General features: G+C 37.4%; 1 protein-coding gene across 5 annotated transcripts in view; it reads right to left on the minus strand.

Moving 5' to 3' along the window:
• The window catches only part of kcnab2a (potassium voltage-gated channel subfamily A regulatory beta subunit 2a), a 118418-nt gene that overhangs the window by 77141 nt on the left and 17889 nt on the right, over nt 1–23388 (minus strand). For all 5 annotated transcript variants that reach the window (XM_051912831.1, XM_051912828.1, XM_051912829.1 and 2 more), the window contains exon 2: nt 650–817. In XM_051912831.1, coding sequence (XP_051768791.1) covers nt 650–726 — 77 coding nt within the window. In that variant the 5' untranslated portion in view covers nt 727–817. The remainder of the gene's footprint in view (nt 1–649; nt 818–23388) is intronic.

Below are 23388 nucleotides of genomic sequence, written 5' to 3' on the forward strand. Positions count from 1 at the left end.
AAAGCAGTTTGCACAGCAGGGGGAACTAATGTATGTGAGCTGAAATTATTTTCAGCTCACATACATTAAAAAGACTGCAGCTTTAAAGTTTAATGACTGCTTGAAATTACACTTGAGGTGGAAACAAACTTTCAGCGCCACCTGCTGTTCAAAACCAGAACAGATGGCAAAACCTGAGGGGAATGAAAACACTAGGAGTCACAGAAGATCAGAGCAAATTCATCAGGAACTTTCCAGCAATGGTGAAATAAAGTCAGGGCTCTGATTAAGTGGGCTGCTGGACATTATGCAAAGCACTTGAACATTATCGCCCTTTCTACTGGGAAGCCCAGCAGAACTGCAGCCTAAATCACTCAGTATGCTGGATGAACATAATTAATTGCATATACACAGACCCTGCAGCAGGGATAAAGCAGATTTTGAATGGTGCAAATGCATCTTTCTAAAAAAAAAAAAAAAAAAAAAAATGAGCTAGATCACACATCTATGCATGTGTGAGTCTGTTTTGTGTATATCTGTCACACTTCTCAGAGTGTCCTACACAGTCACAGAGTTTCTGAGAGAGTCTGAAGCTCCAGTGACTTGCAAATTCTCCTAAATAAAACTTGTATAACTATTGTGAATGTGTGTGTGAGAGAGTGATACAGACCTGTAGACCATGCCCGGGGAGCCTGTCTGTCTGAGAGAGAGGCGGGCGGGAGAGTCTGTGGTCGATTCTGGATACATGGGGAACGGGAGAGTGGGGGGTGTGGCCAGGCTGCCAAGGGGTCTCTCTCTCCTGTCAACCGACACGTCCGTCTGTCACCTTACAGGAGCTCTGGAAAACACAAACAAAGATGTAAGTTTCAGCAAATGCTAGAGTGCATTAATATAAAACAAATCTGAGCAGCACTGTAGTGCTGCAATTGCACTGTAAGAATGCATTAACACCACTAGAGGGCGATTCTGCACACTGGTAAATGATGATGACGACGACGATGATTAGAACGTGGCCAATACACCAAAACAGACTGTAACAAAGAAATCCATAATCCAAAGAAAAGATAGTGTCACACAATGATGAGGTGCTGAATTTACTGTGCCAGAGGAAAATAAATCATATTTTGCTTAAGCACTGAGGTTGAAGTCTGTATTAATTGTAATCAGGGGGAAATAAAAGGAATGGTCACCATGAAGTAAACTTATTGTGTATACCAAAAAACAAAACAAACAAACAAAAAAGAAAAAACAGTACAACCAATGTAGATTTATTTAGAAACAAATTGCCCTATTTAATGATGGTCAAAAAGATTCATAAACTCACAAGTTATCAGTTTAAATCATTCTAACAAATTTGTTACTGAATCCACTAAAGCGATTACTGAATTAACATCTGACTCGCTTACTGAACTGCAAGTCAAAGAAATTTTCATCGAAAAATTACATTATATTACGCGTACATAATTACTGACTAGGTTGTTCATATAACAACTGTAGGCCTAGTTAAAGTTACAAAAGAGCAACAACAAAAACAAACAAAAACATTATTGTTACAAAACAATGTTGTTGTGTTTAGTATGTAGTTAAGACCACAGAAGTGCTGATATTATACTAAACACACACACATGGAGTGAGATCCACGGTTTACTGATAGTGTGAAAGACAGGCTGCTTTCTGACACCCTTCTGTCTTGCCATTGCTAGGGTGCTTCTAAAAGGCACTGTGTTCCTATTGCATTACACAAGAGTATAAACTCATAGTGCAAGGTAGAAAGATCACAACATTGATAAGATAATGATTGTAAGACAGGCAGAAAGGGAACGAGGGTTGTATAAGGTCAGAAGAGAGAAGGGAAGTAATACAGAGAGAGAGAAAAAAGAAAGCTGACATTTTTGGCAACTCTTTAGTAAATATTCAGTCTCCTCCAATGACCAGTTCGTAAGACATGAGGCATAAACATACATACATATGCTCGTATGAAGTAAAACACGTGTAAACATATGCATCATGGTACTGCGCATGAGCACAAGGTATTTTTGAAATTAAACTAAGTAAGAGAGTCGGGTTCAAGTATTTACAAGCTTATTTTTTTTATAATAATGCAAATGAGAAACATCAAACGGCAAACGAAACGAAAGCAGTAGAAAACGGCATTACTCGTTTGAACTGTGAAGCATGGACCGTTTATCAGCTCAGACAATAGTAAACAGCCTAGGGCCCTATGAAATACGTTTTATTTTTTTCCAAATTCTGTTTTTTCCATTTTAATTTTTCTGGATTCCGTTTTTTTCTTTAATGTTTTAATTTTTTTGGATTTTTTTTAAATTTTAGTAATCAAAGAGCATGTCTAATTAATTGAAAAAAATTAAACTTATCAATTTACCAACAATTTATTAGAAGTTTAACAAAAAATTAAATTTTTTAGGGCCCTATGATAAACGTTTTATTTTTTCCCCTCAAATTCTGTTTTATTTTTAGCAAATTCTGTTTTCTGTTTTAAGTTTTCTGGATTCCATTTTAATGGTTTAATTACATTTTAATAATTAAAAAGAATGTCTAATTAAATGAATTCTTAAAAACAAAATGTATTAATAAAAAAAAAACAAAAAAAAAAAATTATGAAATGTTTTGTTTTTTCAGAAATTCTGTTGCGTATTTTAATTTTTCTGGCAATCAAATGAACGGATAATATTAATTTATCTTTTAATCATGAAATTAAACTTGTCAAACAAAGTGCTGCACAACAGAGCTTTACTGTTAAAATTAGAACATGGAAGAAAACTGAGACTGTACCTTAAAAATACAGTTTTAATAATTTATTATTACTATTAGGTCTGTTAGTATTATTATTACATTGAAATGTATCTAAATTCTACTGTAATATGTTTCTGTCAAGTTAAATCAAACTTTTATTTTGACGGGTTGCCAAGAGCTCTGAGTTTCTGTGTGTTTATGGTACGACGATAGATTTTCTCAAACGAAGCGGTAAAATGCTGATGAAGTGACTCAGAGCAGCTCTGGAGATGAATTCTGTGCGTTGATGTCCTCATATAGTGAGGCGACAGAGGATGAAAACTCCGCGAGCGTCACACGTGCTTCAGTGTGTGTGTGTGTGTGTAAGGTAAATGAAACTGCGCTTCTGTGCCATTAACTTGAGAGACACACAGACATGCAGGATTCATATTTAAATAGTCTTTTTGCGGCTTAATATACATAGACACTAGTCTATATCGCAATTTGATTTAAGTGTACTGACCTGTTTTTTATTTATTCATCAAAAATTTGACAAATTCCATGACATTCCGCGTTATATAGTAAATTACGTTTTTATGACTGGATTCCGTGATTCCGTCTGCATTTTCTGCATCGCGGAAATCATAGGACCCTAACAGCCCAACGTAGCGTGAGCTCAGAACAGGCTCTCGCGCCCTGATCTCAATCACGCAATACTGTTTCTACACAGCGCTGAGAGATCCAGTGAGAAAGTGTTTGAATTAGCCACAGAATTAATAACATCGCAGCGAGATCTACTGGGAAGCATTTAAATTCTGCAAAGTATTCTCTGTTATAAACCACAGGCATCAGATCAAACAGCACTGACGTGGAAACCAGGAGAAATATTGAGTCATAACTGAACAAGTTATATAAGGCTATCCAGTCCACAAAAAAATAAATAAATAAATAAAAAATAAAAAATTCACCAACATTCACCATGGATTTAATGTAGTAACGCTAACTGTAACCATGGTCAAAAATAGTCAAATGTTTTTACATTGTTCATTTCAGGGTTCATGCAAACATTTTAGATCGAAATTCAAGAACTTTTCAAAGACTTTTTAAAGTGCTTCACACTTTTTCCAACACTTCAAAGTAGGGCTGGGCGATATGGCAAAAAAATAAAATCTTGATTTTTTCCAGAACGATTGACCGATTCACGATTTCAATTTTTTTTTACTGTTTAACTAGTCAACTTAAAAACTTAACTACAATATGATTTAAGTAACATTCTCTTTATTAACAATCTGGTTAAAAAACATTCCATTCCAAGTGCACCACACATGAACATGCGTCGTTCAAATCTGGTGTGTGGGAACATTTTGGATTTCATGTTACTTACGATGACAACGGAAATAAAACAGTAGATAGAACTGCGACTGTGTGCAAGCATTGTGCAAAATGCATTCAATATGCTAATGGCAACACTTCTAATCTGACAGTTCATTTGAGAAGACATCACGCCAATGTGTCGAAAAGCACAAACAGGAGAGAGCCGGTTAGGAAACAACTTCTACTGTCCGCAGCATTTAAGCAATATATATATATATATATATATATATATATTATATACAGTGGCACTTTAATCTCTAGTTTCCAAGTACTGCACTTTAATTTCAAGTGAAAGAAATGTATCCTCACTCTCAGGGAATAGAAGCATTGTTTATACTGTTTTTGTGTTAAGATGGTTAAACTTATGCTTGACTTTATGATTATGGCCTTTATGCCTCATTATATGATTACATTATATTATATATTTATGTTTAAAGTATTTTGACTTGTTTAAAAGACAGAGCTTTAAGAGTTCCTCTCTTTTTCTTTTAAAATATTTTTTTTTTGTAAGAGCTACACTGAAGTTGGCAGTTTGATAAATGCAAGTTAATTTCAATCTATGTGTGCTAAAAAGGCACAAGTTCCTGTAGAGATAACAATACACATTCTCCTTTTTTTTTTTTGCTAAATAAATGAAAAGCATGTCATCATCAATGTCTTCTCTCTTGCTGTATCAAAATCTCACCTAGCTTTTACTCAGAGATGGTCCCAATAATGTGCTTAAAGTCAAGTCAAATTCAGTTAGTGCATGATTACATTACAAAAATGTTAATACTGTATCCTAAATTGTGGATAATTAAGCCAATAAGCTATATATCATATGCTGAAGGAAATTTCTGGAGTGTTAAAGATTAAAAGTCAAAAACAACAACAAGAAACGTACAGAACCGAAAACCGTGACCCTAAAACCATGATACGAACCGAACTGTGGGTTTTGTGAACCGTGCCACCCCTAGTGACTGCAATGGTTCAACCTTAATGTTATGAAGAGACGAGAATAATTTTTGTGTGCAAAAACAAAACAAAAATAACAACTTTATTAAACTATTTTGTCTCTTCCCTGTCATTCTCCTATGCTGTTGACGTGGTAAACACAGTGCAGCAACTCCAGGTTTTACGTCAGAACACCAGCTCATTATTGGCCGGGTCCTGCGTCAGTATCACATGCATGCGCTGTGCTGATCACGTGATCATCTTTGGCCAATACTGAGCCGGCATTCGGACATAAACAAGGACCTTGAATGTGGACCTCACTAAATAAGTCGTTATTTTGTTTTTTTTGGCACACCAAAAATATTCTCGTCGCTTTATAATATTAATATTGAACCACTGTACTCACATGAACTGATTTAAATATGTTTTTAGTACCTTTATGGATCTTGAGAGAGGAAATGTCATTGCTCCCTATGTAGGCCTCACGGAGCCATTGGAATTCAACAAAAATATCTCAATTTGTGTTCCGAAGATTAACAAAGGTCTTACGGGTGTGGAACGGCATGAGGGTGAGTAATAAATTACATTATTTTCATTTTTGGGTGAACTAACCCTTTAAATATTTTTTAATCATTTTAGATAAAATAAAATTTTTATCTGCATCTCAATTCAAGCTCAGTGCTTTACGGTCAAATTTCCAATAAACAAACAAACATGTAATATTATTAGGATCTGCACTTATTAATGCAAAACTATAGTAATATGATTAAATTACCCCCCTCCCCAGCGCTACCAAATCAGGTGCTGGAGCCACCATCTGTAGAACATAGTGGCACCGGTGCAACTGCTCTTAAATGTTAGTCTGGAGCCCTGATATGGTCAACTTTCTCAAATTATTGCCTACTTTATTGAAATATTAATAAACAGCAAATACTTTTGGTTACATAGAGCGTCACCACATGCAAACTTTGTAATTCTTTCATGTTTCCACTGACCATTTCAGTGCATCAAGCAGCTTCCTCCGCACAGGGCCAGGCAGGTAGGAGGGAGAAAGGCACAGTTTCCAAACTGGAGGAGTTTATTGGCCCTCATGAGGTTCTAACGAACACCTTTGCATTTAACACACACACACACACACACACACACACACACACACACACACACATATACACCCACATTCAGCATTCTTTACGGCCACCTCTCATTACTCTTACACGAGTGCTTCTGAAGGACACGGTAAAGAACGCATCATTGTGTGCTTCTGTACTGCTTATCAAGGTGACTGTCCCTCCCATCTATCTCCACATACCAGTGGTCTGACACCGGGAATAAGGTCTTTCCAATTCCCAAAGACTCATTTTACGCTGTCTGCCCCCCTCTTTCCATCATGCTAAGCGGGAAACGTGTCTCGTGAGAGAAGGCCACTGTATGCAGTGTTGTAAAGAGAAGGTGAGGTCACGCATCAGTGGAGTAACTGCGAGGAGTCATCAGGAGAAGCACAAGGTGACCGTAAATGTTAGTCCTCATTAACCCAGGCTGCCAAAGTGCTCATGTTGCAAATAATGTTGTTCTGATGGGCTATAAATAAACCACCTTCAATGTAATACTAAGCTTTACATATATAGCAAGTAAAATGGTCATTCACTTGTCCAAGTAAAAAAGTTGCTAGTCCAGAAAAAAATAGGATTTTTTGTGGTGTAAATTTAATTTATTCTGAAGCAATATACTCAGTGTTCTATCAGCTTTGACACATTTAAATCTGCATATTTGTGATAGTTACCCCAAGGGCTTTTTTTTCCTTTATCAAGGGCATATTTCCCCTTATCTTATTAAATATATGCTTAATCTTTCATTTCAAATTAGAATATTAAGACACCATAAAGCTGTTACCAATCAAATTAAATCATTTACACTGAAAAAAATACAACTGCATTACATAATGTTATGAAATTTCTTTTTTGAATTTACAAATAAGAAATGTTGGGGGGAAAATGATACTTTTAAACATGAAATGGCCAGTAGGTGGCAGCAAGTGACCATCCTTGGGCCCTATTTTAACGATCTAAGCACATGGTCTGAAGAGCATGGTGCAGGTATACTTAGGGCGCGTCCGAATCCACTTTTGCTAGTTTAATGATGAAAAAAAAAAAAGTTGTTGCCACACCAGGCACATGGTCCAAAAGGGTTGTACCTACTCTTAATGAGTCATGGGTGAGTTTTGGGCGTAACATGCAAGAAACCAATCAGAGTCTCATCTCCCATTCCCTTTAAAAGACAGTTGCGTTTGCACCATGGCGGATTCGCTATTTACATGGCAGAATTTACAAACAGAAAGACTGAACGCTTCTACAGAGAGAAATCCTTTTATTTTTAATATTTAAAATCTTTGTGTGCTGCTACGCGCCCCTGTGTGTGTAACAAGCAGAGTGTACAAGCGTTGTGCACCCGCCTATAGGCGCATATTACTAACGCGCCCTTTAAATAACAAAAAATAAATAAATAAAATAACTGCGCAATTGACTTTAGAGCAGGTTTTTGTTGGTCAATGGCGCAGTCGTTTTCAGTTGCCTCAAAATAACAACACGTCAACAATGCACCTGAACATACCTTGTTTTCAGACCAGCACGCCCATGGGCGAACAGATGGCTGCAAGTGCATTTGCTATTTAAACAACATGGCGTTGGATGTGAAAATGATAACTGCGTCGGGCTGAAACTATCAAAAAACACTTGCGTCGTGCCTGGCGTTGCATTGCGCCGGGTGTATGATAGGGCCCATTGAGTCATTTATTCAAACAATTTGTTCAAATGGCTGATTTATTCAAGAATAAGGCGGTTGTGGCAAGAAGGAATACAGCTACGGCCGGAAGAGACTCAAGTCTTGCAAAATCTCACTGCAAATCAAACAATTCTTGGAGAAATTGCGACCGGTTCTTGTCAACGATTTCCCTCAAAGGGGTGTTTTGATCATAATCTTAGGGGTTTCAAGGAGGACATGATGACAAAGTTTGTTGTTTGGACAAAAGACAAGGCTTTTGGTGTGGATGGTGAGTTTTTCGTAGCTCTGGAAGGTTTGGCCGTCATGCTGAAGCAATGAAAGCAAGCTTCAAGCTTCAAATGCAGATGTAATGTAGTTTTTTGCTTGTAGCATTCACTTCACATCAGAAGGCATTTATTAACCCACTGGAGTCGTATGGATTACTTTTATGATGGAAAGATGGATGGATGTGCTTTTTGGAGCTTTAAAAACTTGGGCGCCAATCTATCCCATTACAAAGCTGGGAAGAGCCAGGATATATTTAATATAACTCCGATTGTGTTCGGCTGAAAGAAGAAAGGCATATACACCTAGGATGGCTTGGGGGTGAGTAAATTATAGGATACTTTTCATTTTTGGGGGTGAACTAACCCTTTAACTGCATTTTAGGAATCAAAAATCTTAATATAAAGCATTGCTTCTAACATCTCTTGTTCTTTGAATCAATACAGTGTTGAAGTCCTGATCAAAACTTATGTAAGAATGAGAAAAATGCTAGCTTCTGTTGGCAGCTCATTATTGCTAAAATGATACAGTATGCCGGCTGCTGGTATCGTGAGAGCTGGAATACTGCAGTGCTGCAGAAAGAGAGCAGACTCAGGCTTTGAAAGTTGCAGCATGGCTTGTGTTGAGATTTACTGCTCTAATGGCCAAACCAAAGCAAGGTGCACTCAGCAGATTACAGCAACTGTGAGGTTTACACAGGGTGAACACAAAGTGACTCTCTCCACTTCCACATTCAACTGCATGAAAGAGGAGAGAGAGAATGAGAGAAATGTGGGGAAGTTTTTAGTTTAAGGGAAGCAGTAAGTACTTGACAGAAAATGGGTACAATGAGGACATGCTAGATTCTGAGTATGAAGGACACTTTTGACTATGGATGAGGTACATGACACATTAACGTGTGTTTGATTAGATTTGGACGTACGGTGATCCAAAAGTCAATACAGAGACGAAGTAGTATTTTTTTTGCATGAAAACAGAACCAGCACGGCACATGACTGCAAATGTCAGCTGACTCAGCATGCATGCAGCAGCCTGATTGCTGTTCTCCATGTTGAGACACACAAAGGGTGTGCCAGACAAGAGAAAGGTCACCAGTGGAACTCCTGCCTTGATGGAGAAGTGGTCCCAGCTGTGTGGATGACACAATCACCAAAGGGACTCATTTCCGTATTTATGGGAATAGGAATTGTTAGAGCAAAACAGTGTGATGGTTGTCACCATAGAAGTGCCAAACAAACTGAGCACTGGTGTCACCTACATAACTTCCCTGCAGGACTCTGGGAAAATGTCCAACAATGTAATGCAGGTATATATATTTACGAATATTTTGTTTTAAATCAGGGATTCGGAGCACCAAAGTCACATGATTTCAGTAAACGAGGCTTCGTTACGTGATAAGCGTTTTGAAATTTCGACGGTTCACCACTGGGGGGCATGACTTTGGCAGTTTGATTCACGCTCCAAACCACTGATTCAAAACAAAGGATTCGTAAATCTTCGAAGCTTCATGAAGCAGTGTTTTGAAATCGCCCATCACTAGATATTGTCATAAAGTCGTTATTCTGTTTTTTTTTTGCCGCACAAAAAGTATTCTTGTCGCTTCATAACATTAAGATTGATCTACGATAGTCGCATGAACTGTTTTAAATATGTCTTTAGTACCTTTCTGGGCATTGAAAGTGTTAATTATCTTGCTGGCAATGGAGGCCTCACTGAGCCATTGGATTTTATCAAAAATATCTTAATTTGTGTTCTGAAGATGAACGAAGGTGTTACGGGTGTGGAACAACATGAGGGTGAGTAATTAATGACAGAATTTTAATTTTTGGGTGAACTAACCAGTGTTATTTTACATTTGATTACTCTATTTCTGTACCTGAATACTGTTAGACTTACCTAAAAAGCATAAAGCGCTGTTTATTTCATATGTAATCTTTGTTCTGTTTTATTTATTTGAGCTGTTGTTTGTAATTTGTTAGTTTGTTCTTATTTTATTACTGAAGACTCAATTGTCTTCAATAATGTTTGAACATTCTATTAGGTAGGCTAGTAGTTTTTGCTGGGATATCGAAATTGGAATAAATCGAGATTTGTTCAATCTCATCAGTATCTAAAATTTTGATGGCTTATTTATTAGAATACAATGTTACATGGGTCAAAACAATAACACTAAAACTAAAATATATAAATACATTAGTCACTTCTTTTTTAAAAGAGCTAATATTCTGTCCTTGTCTGTGTACACCTCCCACACGCATCATTAAAAAAAAGAAAAGAAAAAAAAAGAAAAGAAAAACAGGATAATAAAGTCAAGTGCTGGCATCTGGAGCCCTTGATTATAGTAACAGCACAGGTCTGCAGCACTGCAGCACAGACAACTACCTGGGGATGACAATGCTCAAAAACGTCAAATAAAGGAAATATGCTACAAAATACCATTGTTCTTTCTTTTGAACAGTATAGCCTTTATGTGTATGTCAAAAGATGCTTATATGCATTAGCCTACTCTAATTGCCCATAATCACTTGTGTAAAGTTCATCTACCTAGAACAGTAGCTCAAATGACACATTATTGTAGCGGAAAATATTACAAGTGCTTTACCAGAAATACAAGCTTCACATTTCTGCTTTGAAATTCTCTGAAATGCCTTGGACCTTAGACATACATTGTAAATGCATTACTGTAAACATGATTTTTATAAAGAAAAGGACAAGTCAAAATTCTGTTCTACGTTAACTGACACAGAAGATACCTTTAATAAAGTGGAATTTTACGTCCATTAACATAAACCATTGGTAATGCGCTCTCCAACTCAAGACATGTCCCATAGTGCCCTTGAATCACTTCAATGAAAGGTCTGTGTGACACAAACATCTAATCTATGTTGATTCCATCCTGCAGCAGACAGTGACGGCTGGCCTCCAAACAGATGTCCAGATACTGGTCCCTAAAGGCGATGCCGTATAAAGCTTTCCTAATCCATAAATAGCCCTTTTTATGGTCTCAGTCTATCTTATCTGACTCCGCTGCAGACAGAGGTGACCTCGCAATTGGCTCTGACTTCCATCTTGGGAAAGAGTGATCCGGGCTAGTTAACGTCTTCCAATGAGCAAGATTGGTAACTAAGAACCAGTTTCATTTGCTATAAAAAAAAATAAAATAAATAAATAAATAAATAAAACACTGTTTTTGATCATCTTCATTCTTCTATGCAAATATAAATGATTGTGATGACAGAAAACAACATCTTTCTATTGCATTGTCCCTGCTGATTGCACACAACAAGCATAATGCCTGTAGTACAACTTGCAAACAAACTATACTTAAGAGATGCACCGATTGCAATTTTCTTGGCCGATTCAGATTTCCATTTTTTAAAAGTGCGACCTGCCGATACCAATTTTCGCTTATTCCGATTTTCTTTCAAATAACTATAATTGACAGCATACATAAACGAAAAAAAACAAAAAAAAAAATCTACTTTTCTTCAATGCACAATTTTATTTTCATTAAAAAAAAAAAAAAAAAAAAAAAAGTCAGTAATAAAATAAGAACAAATAAACAAATTTCAAACAACAGCACAAATAAATGCAATAGAATAAAGAGAGATACGAAATAAACACAGCTTTAAGTTTTTCAGGTGGGTATACAGTATATTCAGGTAAGAAATACTACAGAAATTAAAGTAATCAAATGTAAAATAACACTAAATAGTCTTCAATGTAAAAATTAAATACAAATTAATGCTTAATTAGTTACAAAAGTTATTCAGTCAAGAGCAGAAAGTGATTTTATTTGTCTTTTGTTCTTATATTAACACGACAGACAGCAGCAGGAATATTAGACTGCTGTGACTTTAAGAGTTTATGCACAGATCCAATATACTGTTACAAAACTTGTGTTATTTTTCTCAACTAATTAAGTTCCAAAACTGGCTGTGTTTAACTGGATACTCGCCAAGACAGGCATTTTGACATCATTTTGTGTTTATTTGACAAAACAGATCGGCTCAGAATCGGAACGACGTCCGGACTGATCACGCAGAAAATTGTCCAATTCCATTCCCTGGCCGGTCAATCGGTGCATCTATAACACTTATGAAACAATTCTTTAAATAAACTGGCCAAAAGATTTAAAAATCTGTTTCAAACTCATTAATTGTCATTTGAATCAGTCTAATGACTCTACAAAAAATATAGCTACAAAAAAACACTATATTTTGTATATGGTTAAAACTAGATACTTTTCAACCACAAAAATAATAATTAAAAGGAAAATGAATGAATAGCTGACTGAGTAAAAAAAAAATCCACAAGTGAATCTACATGACAGCTTGCTTGATTTACACAATGTTTACATTAAAAATGTTCTTAGACCACATTTGCTTCTCACATCTCAATGTACAAATGGCATGAGGATGGCAGAGAGCTGATTATAGATCTGTACTACTCAAACTACTCTAACTACTCTACTCGACTTAGATTTACAATATGTTTCTCATTCAGTACTGCGGCAGTAAGGTTGGGGAAGCCCTCTCTGGCACTCACCCTCCGTTTCATTTCCATCTCACCAAAAACACAGACTCACGCTGTGCCAGCTTTACTCCCCTGCATTTGGCACAGTGGACTTCAGAGCTGTGCTCTGCTCAACCCGCTGGCCTTGCAGAGAGCCATAGTGCTAACAGCACTGCTGCAAAGGTGAGGTATTCAGATGAATCTAGACTACATCATGACGCCTACTTCACAAAGTTGACTGCCTTCCTTTGTTGGTTATCTAGGAGATGGTTGAATCAGCCCTGCATGATGTATTGTGTCAGGCTGATTGTCCACTTGAGCGTGCAGCGCTCTGAAAGGTCACAGATCTTCAATGTGCTTTGCGATGCTTCATGAAGGGTGAAGGGAAATGCAGATATGCGGGGATCACTGCTACAAAGGGAAGGCGGGGATTAGGTTCCGCATAGGTGTGCATTTGAGGAGGCGGGGAAAGATTAAAAATAACTGTGCACTGTGGCGCACTCAGTAATGTAAAGAATAGCCCTGAGATCAATATCTTTCTGTCTGGAGAGGAGAAAGGCATGAAAAGTCAGGTCTGAGAAGGACAGAAGGGCAGCGGTTGCAGTCAGGGGATGAAGACACAGCTTAAAGCCTTATTTAAAAACTAGATTACACACTATAAACTGTATATGTACAAATGATATTAAACTGTTTAGTTGATATATACACTAAAAAAAACAAAAAAAAAAAAAATCAAAGTAAGATATACTTCGAAACAGTTTTCACTCAAAGTGCTTGTAAAATTTCAAATAATTACAAATAAATGACAAGTAATAATGAATTAAATTAAATTGTAAAGTAGAAAGTCTGAAATAGTATTTTCTTATAAAACATTCCAATAATCTTTGTTTTATTTACGACCTAAAGAAAATCTTTTTTTTTTTTTCCAGTGTAGATTAATGTATACTACTAATAATATAACATCCTTTAGGAAACACGACTTGAAATACAGCAAATGTACCTTATTCTCTGAGGTATATATATATATATATATATATATATATATATATATACGTTGTGTTCGTCGTGAAAGGAAGTTATCGCGTTTCCATCTGTCAACTGTCATTCTGACTGTCATCTGACAACCGGAGTTCAGGTTCAGAGATATTTAACTCTGTGAAGAAAGTACAGATACTTTTTGGGGATTTTTAAGCGTTGTATTTCATGACGTGTTTTTGTTAATCTTGATTTCTCACAACTAGTGTGCTTTTTCTGGGTGAGATGGAGTGAACTGCAGAGCTAATAGAGTCTCACGCACATGAACGTTGTGCAGCTGTGCAAAGAAGACCAACGGCCAAGATCAAGAATTTCATTAAATAATACATTAAATTCTGGTATGTTTTCACCAAACTCTACCGTATACCTCCAGAACACGTGTCGCATGGGATCATTCGGTGTTACTTTTGCATCTTTTTGGATAAGCACAAGCAGGACATTTTTTTTAAATTCTCCTACTGTGTTCCATAAAAGAAAGAAGGTCATACAGCATTAGAACAAAACCAGGGTGGGTAAATTATTAATTAACTGTCATTTTAGGGTGAACCATCCCTTTAAATCGACCAAAATAATGTTACATAAGACTTCCACTTCAAATAAATGCAGTTCTTTTGAACGTTCTATTCATCAAAGAATCCTGAGAAGAAAAAAAAAAAACAGAAAAAAAAAAACCCCAGAATGATTTCTGAAGGATCATGTGACACTGAAGACTGAAGTATAGGCTGCTAAAAAAAAATTCAGCTTTGCCATTACAGGAATGAATTACATTTTAAAATATATTTAAATAGAAAGCAGTTATTTAAAATTGTAATATTATTTCAGAATATTACTGTATTTTTAGTAAATAAGTGCACTCTAGGTGAGACTTATTTCAAAAACATTTTTAAAAACATTTACAGACAACAAAAAAAAAAAAAAAAAAAAAAAAAAAGGTTTACTGCAGTTTTAAAACACTGCGAAGAAAAATAATACATTTTTTAATCGAAAAAGGTCTAATAAATAAGGCCTTATTATAAGTTTCTAATATCAGTCTAACAAGAGATACATTGGCAATTAAAAAGAAACCCACATATGACGAATACAGTCACTGATGTAGCCTAAATCCTAACCAGTGAGAGAGGTCAACCTGTAGCGATGGGGGAAGGCCAGTGTGTCAGTAAAAATGTGTGTGTGAGTGAGAACCCATCACTCCTTATGTTCATCTGTGCATCACATACACCTGAAAACATCTCCGGCTATGTCAAAATAACATGGGCTGTCCAAACATTTAGGTCGTCAAATCACCAGGAGGATTTACACTGATGCAGGTAAACTGCCGAACCTCTCTTAGAGCACCCACTGACAAATCAGCAGTCATCCATACATCCTCTACACAATAATGCACTTATAAACAGAAACATGGAGAGAGGCCAGATAAGTGTAGTGATGTTAAGTAACCTTCGTGAAGGGGTGGTGGAGAAAGTCAGGGCGTATTAAAGCCTGTTTGTACAATTACACGTCAGTATCTCTCAAACGCAGTGCTGCTAAATAATTCAGAATTGCCCAGTCTTGTTTTGTTTTGGTGTTCTTTTGGTTGTTCCAGTTGGTAGCTGTTGTGTGAGCAGGAACTGACTGAATCTTCCCCCCAGGTTTCTGAAATACCATTCTGACGAATGCCGCTGCTAACTGAGGGGGAAAATGTTGCGAGAATGGTCCAGAATTACTAATGAAACGTGGTGCAAATGCAGCACGCCGTGCTGAGTGCTGTAAGCAGACTGAAAAACCCGCCCCCAGAAAAAGGCTGCCTGCAGCAGCTGTCCTGCACACACACGCTGAGGAAGAGGAGGGAGGAGAGGGAAGCAAAGAAAACTGCAGTTGAAGAGAGATTAGAGGAAAGAGCTGACTAGGCACAGCCATTCAAACAGTGATGAAGGTAGAAGAAACGTGAGGCAGCTTTAACCACAGCTGGAGAGCAATAGACAATTGCATGCCACTGGGACAGTACCTACAAAGAAACTAAACTAGCTCATCATTATGGGTTTAAAAAAAAAAAAAAAAAAAAAAGCATTATATATATCACAAGGCATGAACATGAACATGTTTGTTTATGTAATGTAGGCCAGTAAGAGCTCTGCGTGTAAACCTCACTCCCCTGGCCTTAAGAGGCGCGCTGGTGACTGACGCTAGAGACACCGGTTCGAATCCCACTCGGGGCGGGTTGAGTATAGGTTCGGTTACATTTACATTACCTGAGAACTGCCAAAGAGCTTGCTCTTTCCTTTAGGACAGTGAAGACTAATGTGAACAATAAATTCCAAAAAAGAGAAGCAAAAGTTCGTTGAGCGATCGCTACATAAGCTTTAAAAGCAATGCATTTGGTAATAAACATTCACAAATAATTATATTCAGTTTATTTGTATTTATTCAGTTCAATATGACAAAGAAATGTTGAGAACACTGATATGCTGGGCAGAAACCTTGTATCTCCATATCCAGAAATCATCAAATACTATTGATCACCCTTTATGTTTATCTGTGGGATTTGCAAATATTAATGCAAAGTATTAAAAAAAAGAGCATGTGACTAAACCTTGTAACTCCATTGGACCCTCAAACTTTTGGTTAAACCTCATAACCCTGCTTCTATCGTGAATAAAGTGCCACACGCAGTTTGGACCGTCTCTGCTTGTTTGAAATGCAAGGGTAAATAAATGACTGATTCTCTGAATAAGTACAGTGTTTTCTTTACTCAAGAAACCCTATACAGTCCCTCCATTTTTCAAAATTACATGATCACTGAATACAACACAAAATCAACAAAATGTCGCATTTTTTGCAATCCTGCATAATTCGCCATTTCACCACAAAATAATCACACAAGATTTAAAGGTCTCTCAAAAAATAAATTATCTCTAATTTAATTAAAGTTCTTATACATTATTTTCACAAGGATAGGTGGTACGCATATTATGTCAGTGGTCTGTTTGAAACAAAGCAAAAGTGATAGTGCCAAGGTCAAGAAAAAAAATGGATGAATGGCTAAATAAAAAGTATGATATGCTTGATTGCACTTAAAAGGGTTATTAAAAGTGCTGTATATCACAAAAGAGAACTCAATTCGGTACTGACATATAGGGCTGTGTATCAGCAACAAAGTCGCGATACGATACATATCCCTGTACAGAGGACACCATACGATATATCACAATATGGGTCTGCACTAAATTTCACCTCAGCAGAATTAGTAGAACAGCTGTTTATTAAACACTGCATGCTATAGGGCCATTGCTAACTATAGGCAGAGTATTAGGAAGGGCGTCTGTAGCACTGTATAACAATACAGCTAATGGCGTAGGTTTAAGCACATAAATAATAATGTACTCATTCTAATAAATTTTATCCACAGTATAGACAGAGCATGTGCACATCGTTGCCAGGTCGAGAAAAATAAGTAAAACACTTAGCAGATATTTCCGTATTGCGCAAGTGTGAAGCTCTGATTGGGGGATTACGTCTCTTGATATCAGGCAACCCCAGTCATGTTTCTCTGCAGGCCAGACTAAACCTTGTTCAAGCATATATATCATATTCTATTCATTAATTTCAGCACATTTCCACTCTGTTTTAATTGCTGTTCTTGTATTCAAATTAAGCGTGGTCCACTGCTGCGCACGTGCTGCGGAATCAATACAGATACTCGTATCAATGTAAACAATGTCAGACTGGTTGCGGATTTCTGTGCGTGCTTGCCGCCCGTCACCGTGCGAGTACCGAATTGTGTTCTCTTTCTACGCTTTTTGTGCTTGAAAGGTCCAATACACACATAATTATGTCAAAATGTCCGTCTTGGCGCTAATGTCTTAAGAGAACAGTTTGGGACGTGTCAGTATTGGATCCACACATATACCTGAAAAACATAAAGCACAGTTTATTTAATTTGCATATTTGTTCTATTGTATTTACCTATGCTTGTAATTTATTATTTTTTATTCAGATGCACTCCCCTACAAATTCACTCCAATCATTCTATAATGATTAATTCTTTCCAAATAGAGCTATTCAAGTTATCTGATTTTTTTTTACATTTTACAATATATATGGCAAAAAAAAAAAAAAAAAAAAAATGCAATGTCAGTTTTTTCCAATATCGTGAAGCCCTATTACAATCTAATAAGTTTCTCTTAACAAACCTGAATGACATCTGCTACTGAGGGACTGAACAATCATTTAGCAATGGCAAGACAGAACAAAATTATACTATACATGAAAACACGTTACATCATTTACACTCGACCCAAACCGAAGTGACACAATGTGTTGGCCTCTCTGCCTGAAGGACCCTCCTAACATCTATATATAACATCCATAAACACATGAACAAAAACACAGCCCATCTGTCTAATTACATACATGTCCACACATGTGACTCAGATCTGTGCTGTTTTCAATGCATTTGCCCAAAGGACATTTGTCTCCTGACTGCTCTTTTCAAAAAAAAAAAACCAAAAAAAAAAAAAGCCAATTTTCACACTTGATCAACATCTTGCAATATGCTTCAGAAAAAAAAAAAAAAAAAAAATGCACAAACATTACAATATATGAAAACAGCACAGAACAGGAACTTCAGGTTCAGGAGCAGTAAGAAAAAAAAACAGTCAGTATACAGTTCAGTGATTAGCACAAGATTTTAAAGTGGCTCAGGTTTGCAGTGCATGCTGGGGTTTTGTACAGAGACACCTATGAGTGATTGTGCAAGCCTTTGAACAGGCGTCAGCTGCAGTTGTACATACGGCAGAAGTGGAAAACGTGTGTGGGCTGAAGCAAACTAATGTAAAGCTCTGCATGGTGTGTGTGTGTGTGTGTGTGTGTGTGTGTGTGTGTGTGTGTGTGTGTGTGTGTGTGTGTGTATAATGTTGATTTGTGAGTGTGCATGAGTGGTCAACAAATACGGGTTTTTCCCAATGATAAGTATATACAAAGCAGGGTGATTGATTGCCAATATTATGCAGATACATCCCGTAATTTCATTAATATAAAATATTTTCTAATGAATGCACAGGATATGCATAACTGCAGAAATGTAGTTTATATTTACTTAATATTTACACTTTTAAAAGTGAAAGTAAAGACTGTTAATCAGCCAAGCAAGGCACAGTTGTTTGCCAATGCTGATAATATCAAAAATGACCAAATATTATCAGCTCACCACTATCATGCATTCATTTAAAAGATCTGAAAGAGTTGCAATGTTTTACTCACATGGCACATAATCTCTAAAGTGAATCAGCATTCTGTCGAACTGAACCCAGTACAATAGTTCTGTCAATAGACTGCAGTGTTTCAGTGTGGGTTGTGATTGTGTAAAAGTGCATCATCTGCTACAACAAAACCATCAGCATCACTGATAACATAAATGTCTCGCTCACCTCTTAAACGGGACATGAGCAGAAGAGCAGAAGTGCCCGCACACACATACACACATACACCAGAACATAAACAGATGCTGATCCAATTGGCGAGTTCAGTCACGCAGCAAAGCTGCGATTGGTTAGAGACCGACTGCATAGCAGAGAAGCAGCTTTACTCAGCAATAGTCATCCTATCTTATGCCTCTCCACTTCTCCCTTCTGAATACTATTTTTCTCAGTCCTTACGTGTGTGTGTGTGTGTCCTATTCTCTTTTCTCTACCTCCTTCTCTTCCTTTTGCACTCTCACTCTTTCTCTTCTCGCCTCAGGCTCACCCTGCAGCACATACACATGTGATTGTCCAATGAGAGACCTGACTGATGGAATGTGACCTCTTCATCTTTGAATGATACCGATACAGGACAACATTTAGTCAGCAGCAAAGGCCCACTAGACGGCCTCTGGTTAGAGGTTCATTAAAAAATATGATTATATATATATATATGACAAATGCAAATACACATTTTCTGTAGCAATGCAAGTCTTTACTGTCGCTTTTGTAGTGCTTTTGTAGGTTTGTAATCACGTAACCTGCATGTAACGCTACAGATTAACCCACCTGTTTTAGAGAAAGAAAATTTATATATTTGTAACATTTCAAAAACTATTTTAATCCCACTATTAACTTTAATCCTAATGCCGTACAATAAAAAAGTAGTCAGAGTGGTGTTATTTTTATATTTTGTCAAGTGACTTATAACACTAATCCAAAACATGTTTTGATGGAAAATGCTACAACTAATATAAACATGACAACTATTTTTGTCCACTGGTGTTTTACAACAATAACTCAGTTTTGCAGTGCTCATCTAGCTAAGAAATTTCAACATGGTCTCACGAGTCTAGCACAACTAACCCTCTCATCTCCTTCACTGATGACCTAAATTACATAACATTTTACAATAACTGTTTTGCAACCGAGTTAGTAGGAAAGCAAAATTAGAAACACTCAGAATTCCCACCAGTGCTTGCAAGATCTACTTTACTTTCATAATGCATTAAACATGCTAATAAGTTTCAAGAAAATGCTTCAATGACCTTGATTCCCAAGGAAAAATGTCCCACAAAATTCTTTATTTACGAGGGCACCAGAATAGGGAGGCCAGAGGACAATTCAGCCATCTGACAAAATTCTATTCATGAAATCGAATCAATTTAGTGCTTTAGCAGAACCAGAGTTTCCATTATTGAAAGGTCACTCTTAAAGGCCCACAATATATTGGCAACGATGGTGCAGTGCTGATTAGAGAACAAAAAAACAAAAACTGATACCGATGCTTGGCCTCAACAGCACAATCTAGATGGTCAAGATGTTTGTCTCTACAGTTAGAAAAGGGCAAACGGGTGTGCTCTAGTTAAACAATAATGAGGAGAGAAAGGAGTCGTGCCTAATTAGTATATTCAGCTCTTTTGCATTATTGTCTTTTTTGCCAATTAGGCAATGTAGAAACAATAATCGAGTCAACCGAAGTTAGCTATCTGCAAGCTTTGGTTGTAATGAGACAAGTTATGATTTCCTTTTTTAAATTAGATGTTAACTCTACTGTGATTTCAGCTGAAACATAGCTCTAGGCAAATGAGGCTGGACATAATTAACGTGCTAGTTAGGATAGAAATAAACATCCAAATGTAGGTCAGTGAAAAATTTACAAGATCCCAAACTCTAATGCAACTGAACCATTTGCTATTCATTAAAGCAGATGAACCCTGTTTATCTGTAGATGCTATAGTACTGTTGTCTTTAATATACCCAGGGAACAGGTGGAGGGATGGTCTGCGTCCTGTACCCCTGGAGAGAAAGGTCTGTCTCACACTCACTCTCACATGGTCCTGACGAGGAGTACATAGTCCCAGCAGGGTCCAAAATTCACCCAAACAAAAGCAGTGGGAATTGAGAATTTACAGACCATGTTTTGCATGATTTCAAACAGTTTTCCCAAACACTCCCCTGTCTTCCATTGTTCAGAAAACAGGAAATCCTGCTTCAACGCTCATGTCATTGATTGAGGCAATGTTATTATGTTAGCACTTAAAAATAAACAAATAGAGGTAAATGAAAGTAAATACATTTTTTTGTGTGTGTCAATTTTTGCAACCATCTAGCAACAGCAGATATCAAATCATTAAAAGGTGTAGTGATTTTTACTTTCGCCCATTCAAGGACGCGAAGTAAAATAGGGATTGGTACTCACGTCACCACTGACATTGTGATTTTTGGATCACACGTCTCTTAAGGTGTGGTTATGAGTACATCAGACGACCACTTCCCCCTTTTCCTAGTTCAGGGCACCAGTCAAGGTCTTTTACCTTGACAGTATAAGAACACTCTCAACAGGGGCTTTTCATTCATTTAGAATTAATGTAAAATGGTCAGCTGATTTATTTGAAAGATTGGTGATATTGCTAACTTGTAGAGCCTCTTCTGTATTATCAGCACAAGGAAGACACAAGTGTAATAAAATAAATTTTATTAACAAAAAGATAAACAAGAATAACTAACACAACTACTAAATGAATACCATGAATGATAAAGGAATAAAGTGCATAAGATGCATAGAATACAAGTGATTAAGTTGGGTGTGGCTATGGAAGAGTTACGTTATCTTATGGAAAGATAAACTGTTTCTCTGAAAATAATAATGTGGAGAACCTTATTATGCACTAAACAAATAAACGAGAGGTTATTTGTTATTAACTAACATCAGCTATATTACATCTAATGGGAATTAGGAAATTATATACTGATAATATACAACAATGCCAAGGTCTCTGGAAAGAGGTTTGGTTAAGTGATATTTATGTTCCACATGGTTGAGTCCGATGACGGTGGCGTCTTCCACTGGTTGTGCTGGGTGACAATGCAGTGGGGAGAGGAGCCAGAATCTGTTTCAACAGTCTTGAACACGAAGCTCTGCGGGATGCTGATCTCCTGGAGCACCAAAGGGTCCTAAAATCTGGAACACGCAGATGAGGCCCTGGCGTAGGAACCTGGAACACGCAGACGAAGGTACCTTGGAAGCAGGGTTTGCTCTCCTGAGCTTAACCTTGTTGCAAATGTCGTTACTGTCTCACTGGACGGAAACTCTGAAAGTAGTGTTTGTTAATGTCTCTTTCCTCACAGGCTGGAGGCTCAGAACGTGGTCATCTCTGTTGCTGCCTCACAAGCTGTAGACTCAGATCGTGGGACCTGTTGTCTCTCTGGATGGACCAGAGGCTCAGAACGGTGTTGTATCGGTTAGTGTCTCAGCTTCGCAAGCCGGGACCCAGAACGGCATATCTGTTAATGTCTCACTCCTTACAGAGTTGAGACCCAGAACGGTATATCTGTTATGTCTTTCCCCTTTGAAGGGCAGACACAGAACTGTGTATCTGTTAATGTCTATCCCTGTGCAGGACAGACTCAGAACGGTGTATCTGTTAATGTCTATCCCCGTGCAGGACAGACTCAGAACTGTGTATCTGTTAATGTCTATCCCTGTGCAGGACAGACTCAGAACGGTGTATCTGTTAATGTCTATCCGCCTGCAGGACAGACTCAGAACAAGGAATGTCTGTTGAAAGGGTACCTTTATCCCTTTCTGATGAGGAGGAGATTGCAATTTGGCGCTTCTCCATTCGAGTGCTGTGATTGGCTGCTGGCATCAGAGGGGACACACACAGTGTGGCCCACCCTTCTTTCCCCTGTTGAACTCATTTGCATAAAGCACAAAGTTGGAAGTCTTTACAGTGTCTTTAAAGTTTACCAATGTATTTCTCACTTTCCAAACCACCACCAGAATACCTTTGGCAATATCCTAAACAAATAGAGACTAAACATGATGGAAGAAGATTGAACTGTCATGCATTCATTTAATTGTACATTAACAGCTGAATCTGTGTCAGATGTTGCACTACAAATAGCTGTCACTGAGAATACTTATTCCTGTGAATAAGTATGAAATGGATGTGTAGTTTGCATCAGTTCTAAGGTTTTCAAACATAGTTTTGAATGGATTTGGATGGATCTTTGTGATCTCTCTTTGTTTCACCCATTGCTGCTGAGGTCCCAAGGAATTTTTATGGCAGTCTCTGGCCAACCTTAGGAAGTAGTCTCTAGATGGGTGAAGGACAGAAACTGCATGTGGACCAATGAGAAGTCCTGTCCTTCCCAGGCTGGGTACAAGAGGTCTTCTTCTTGCCCTCTAAGAGAGGTCTGGATGTTGTCCTTACATCTTTATCTGATGGCGTTGGACAGTTTGTTTGTGTTAGTCCACCAAGATCCAATCAAAATGTAGCAAACCTTTGTCCGCTGTTATGGACAGAGAGGGGCCCGGCCAGAGAGGGGGGGGGTT

The sequence above is a fragment of the Ctenopharyngodon idella genome, chromosome 11, assembly GCF_019924925.1.
Source record: "Ctenopharyngodon idella isolate HZGC_01 chromosome 11, HZGC01, whole genome shotgun sequence".
NCBI lineage: Eukaryota > Metazoa > Chordata > Actinopteri > Cypriniformes > Xenocyprididae > Ctenopharyngodon > Ctenopharyngodon idella.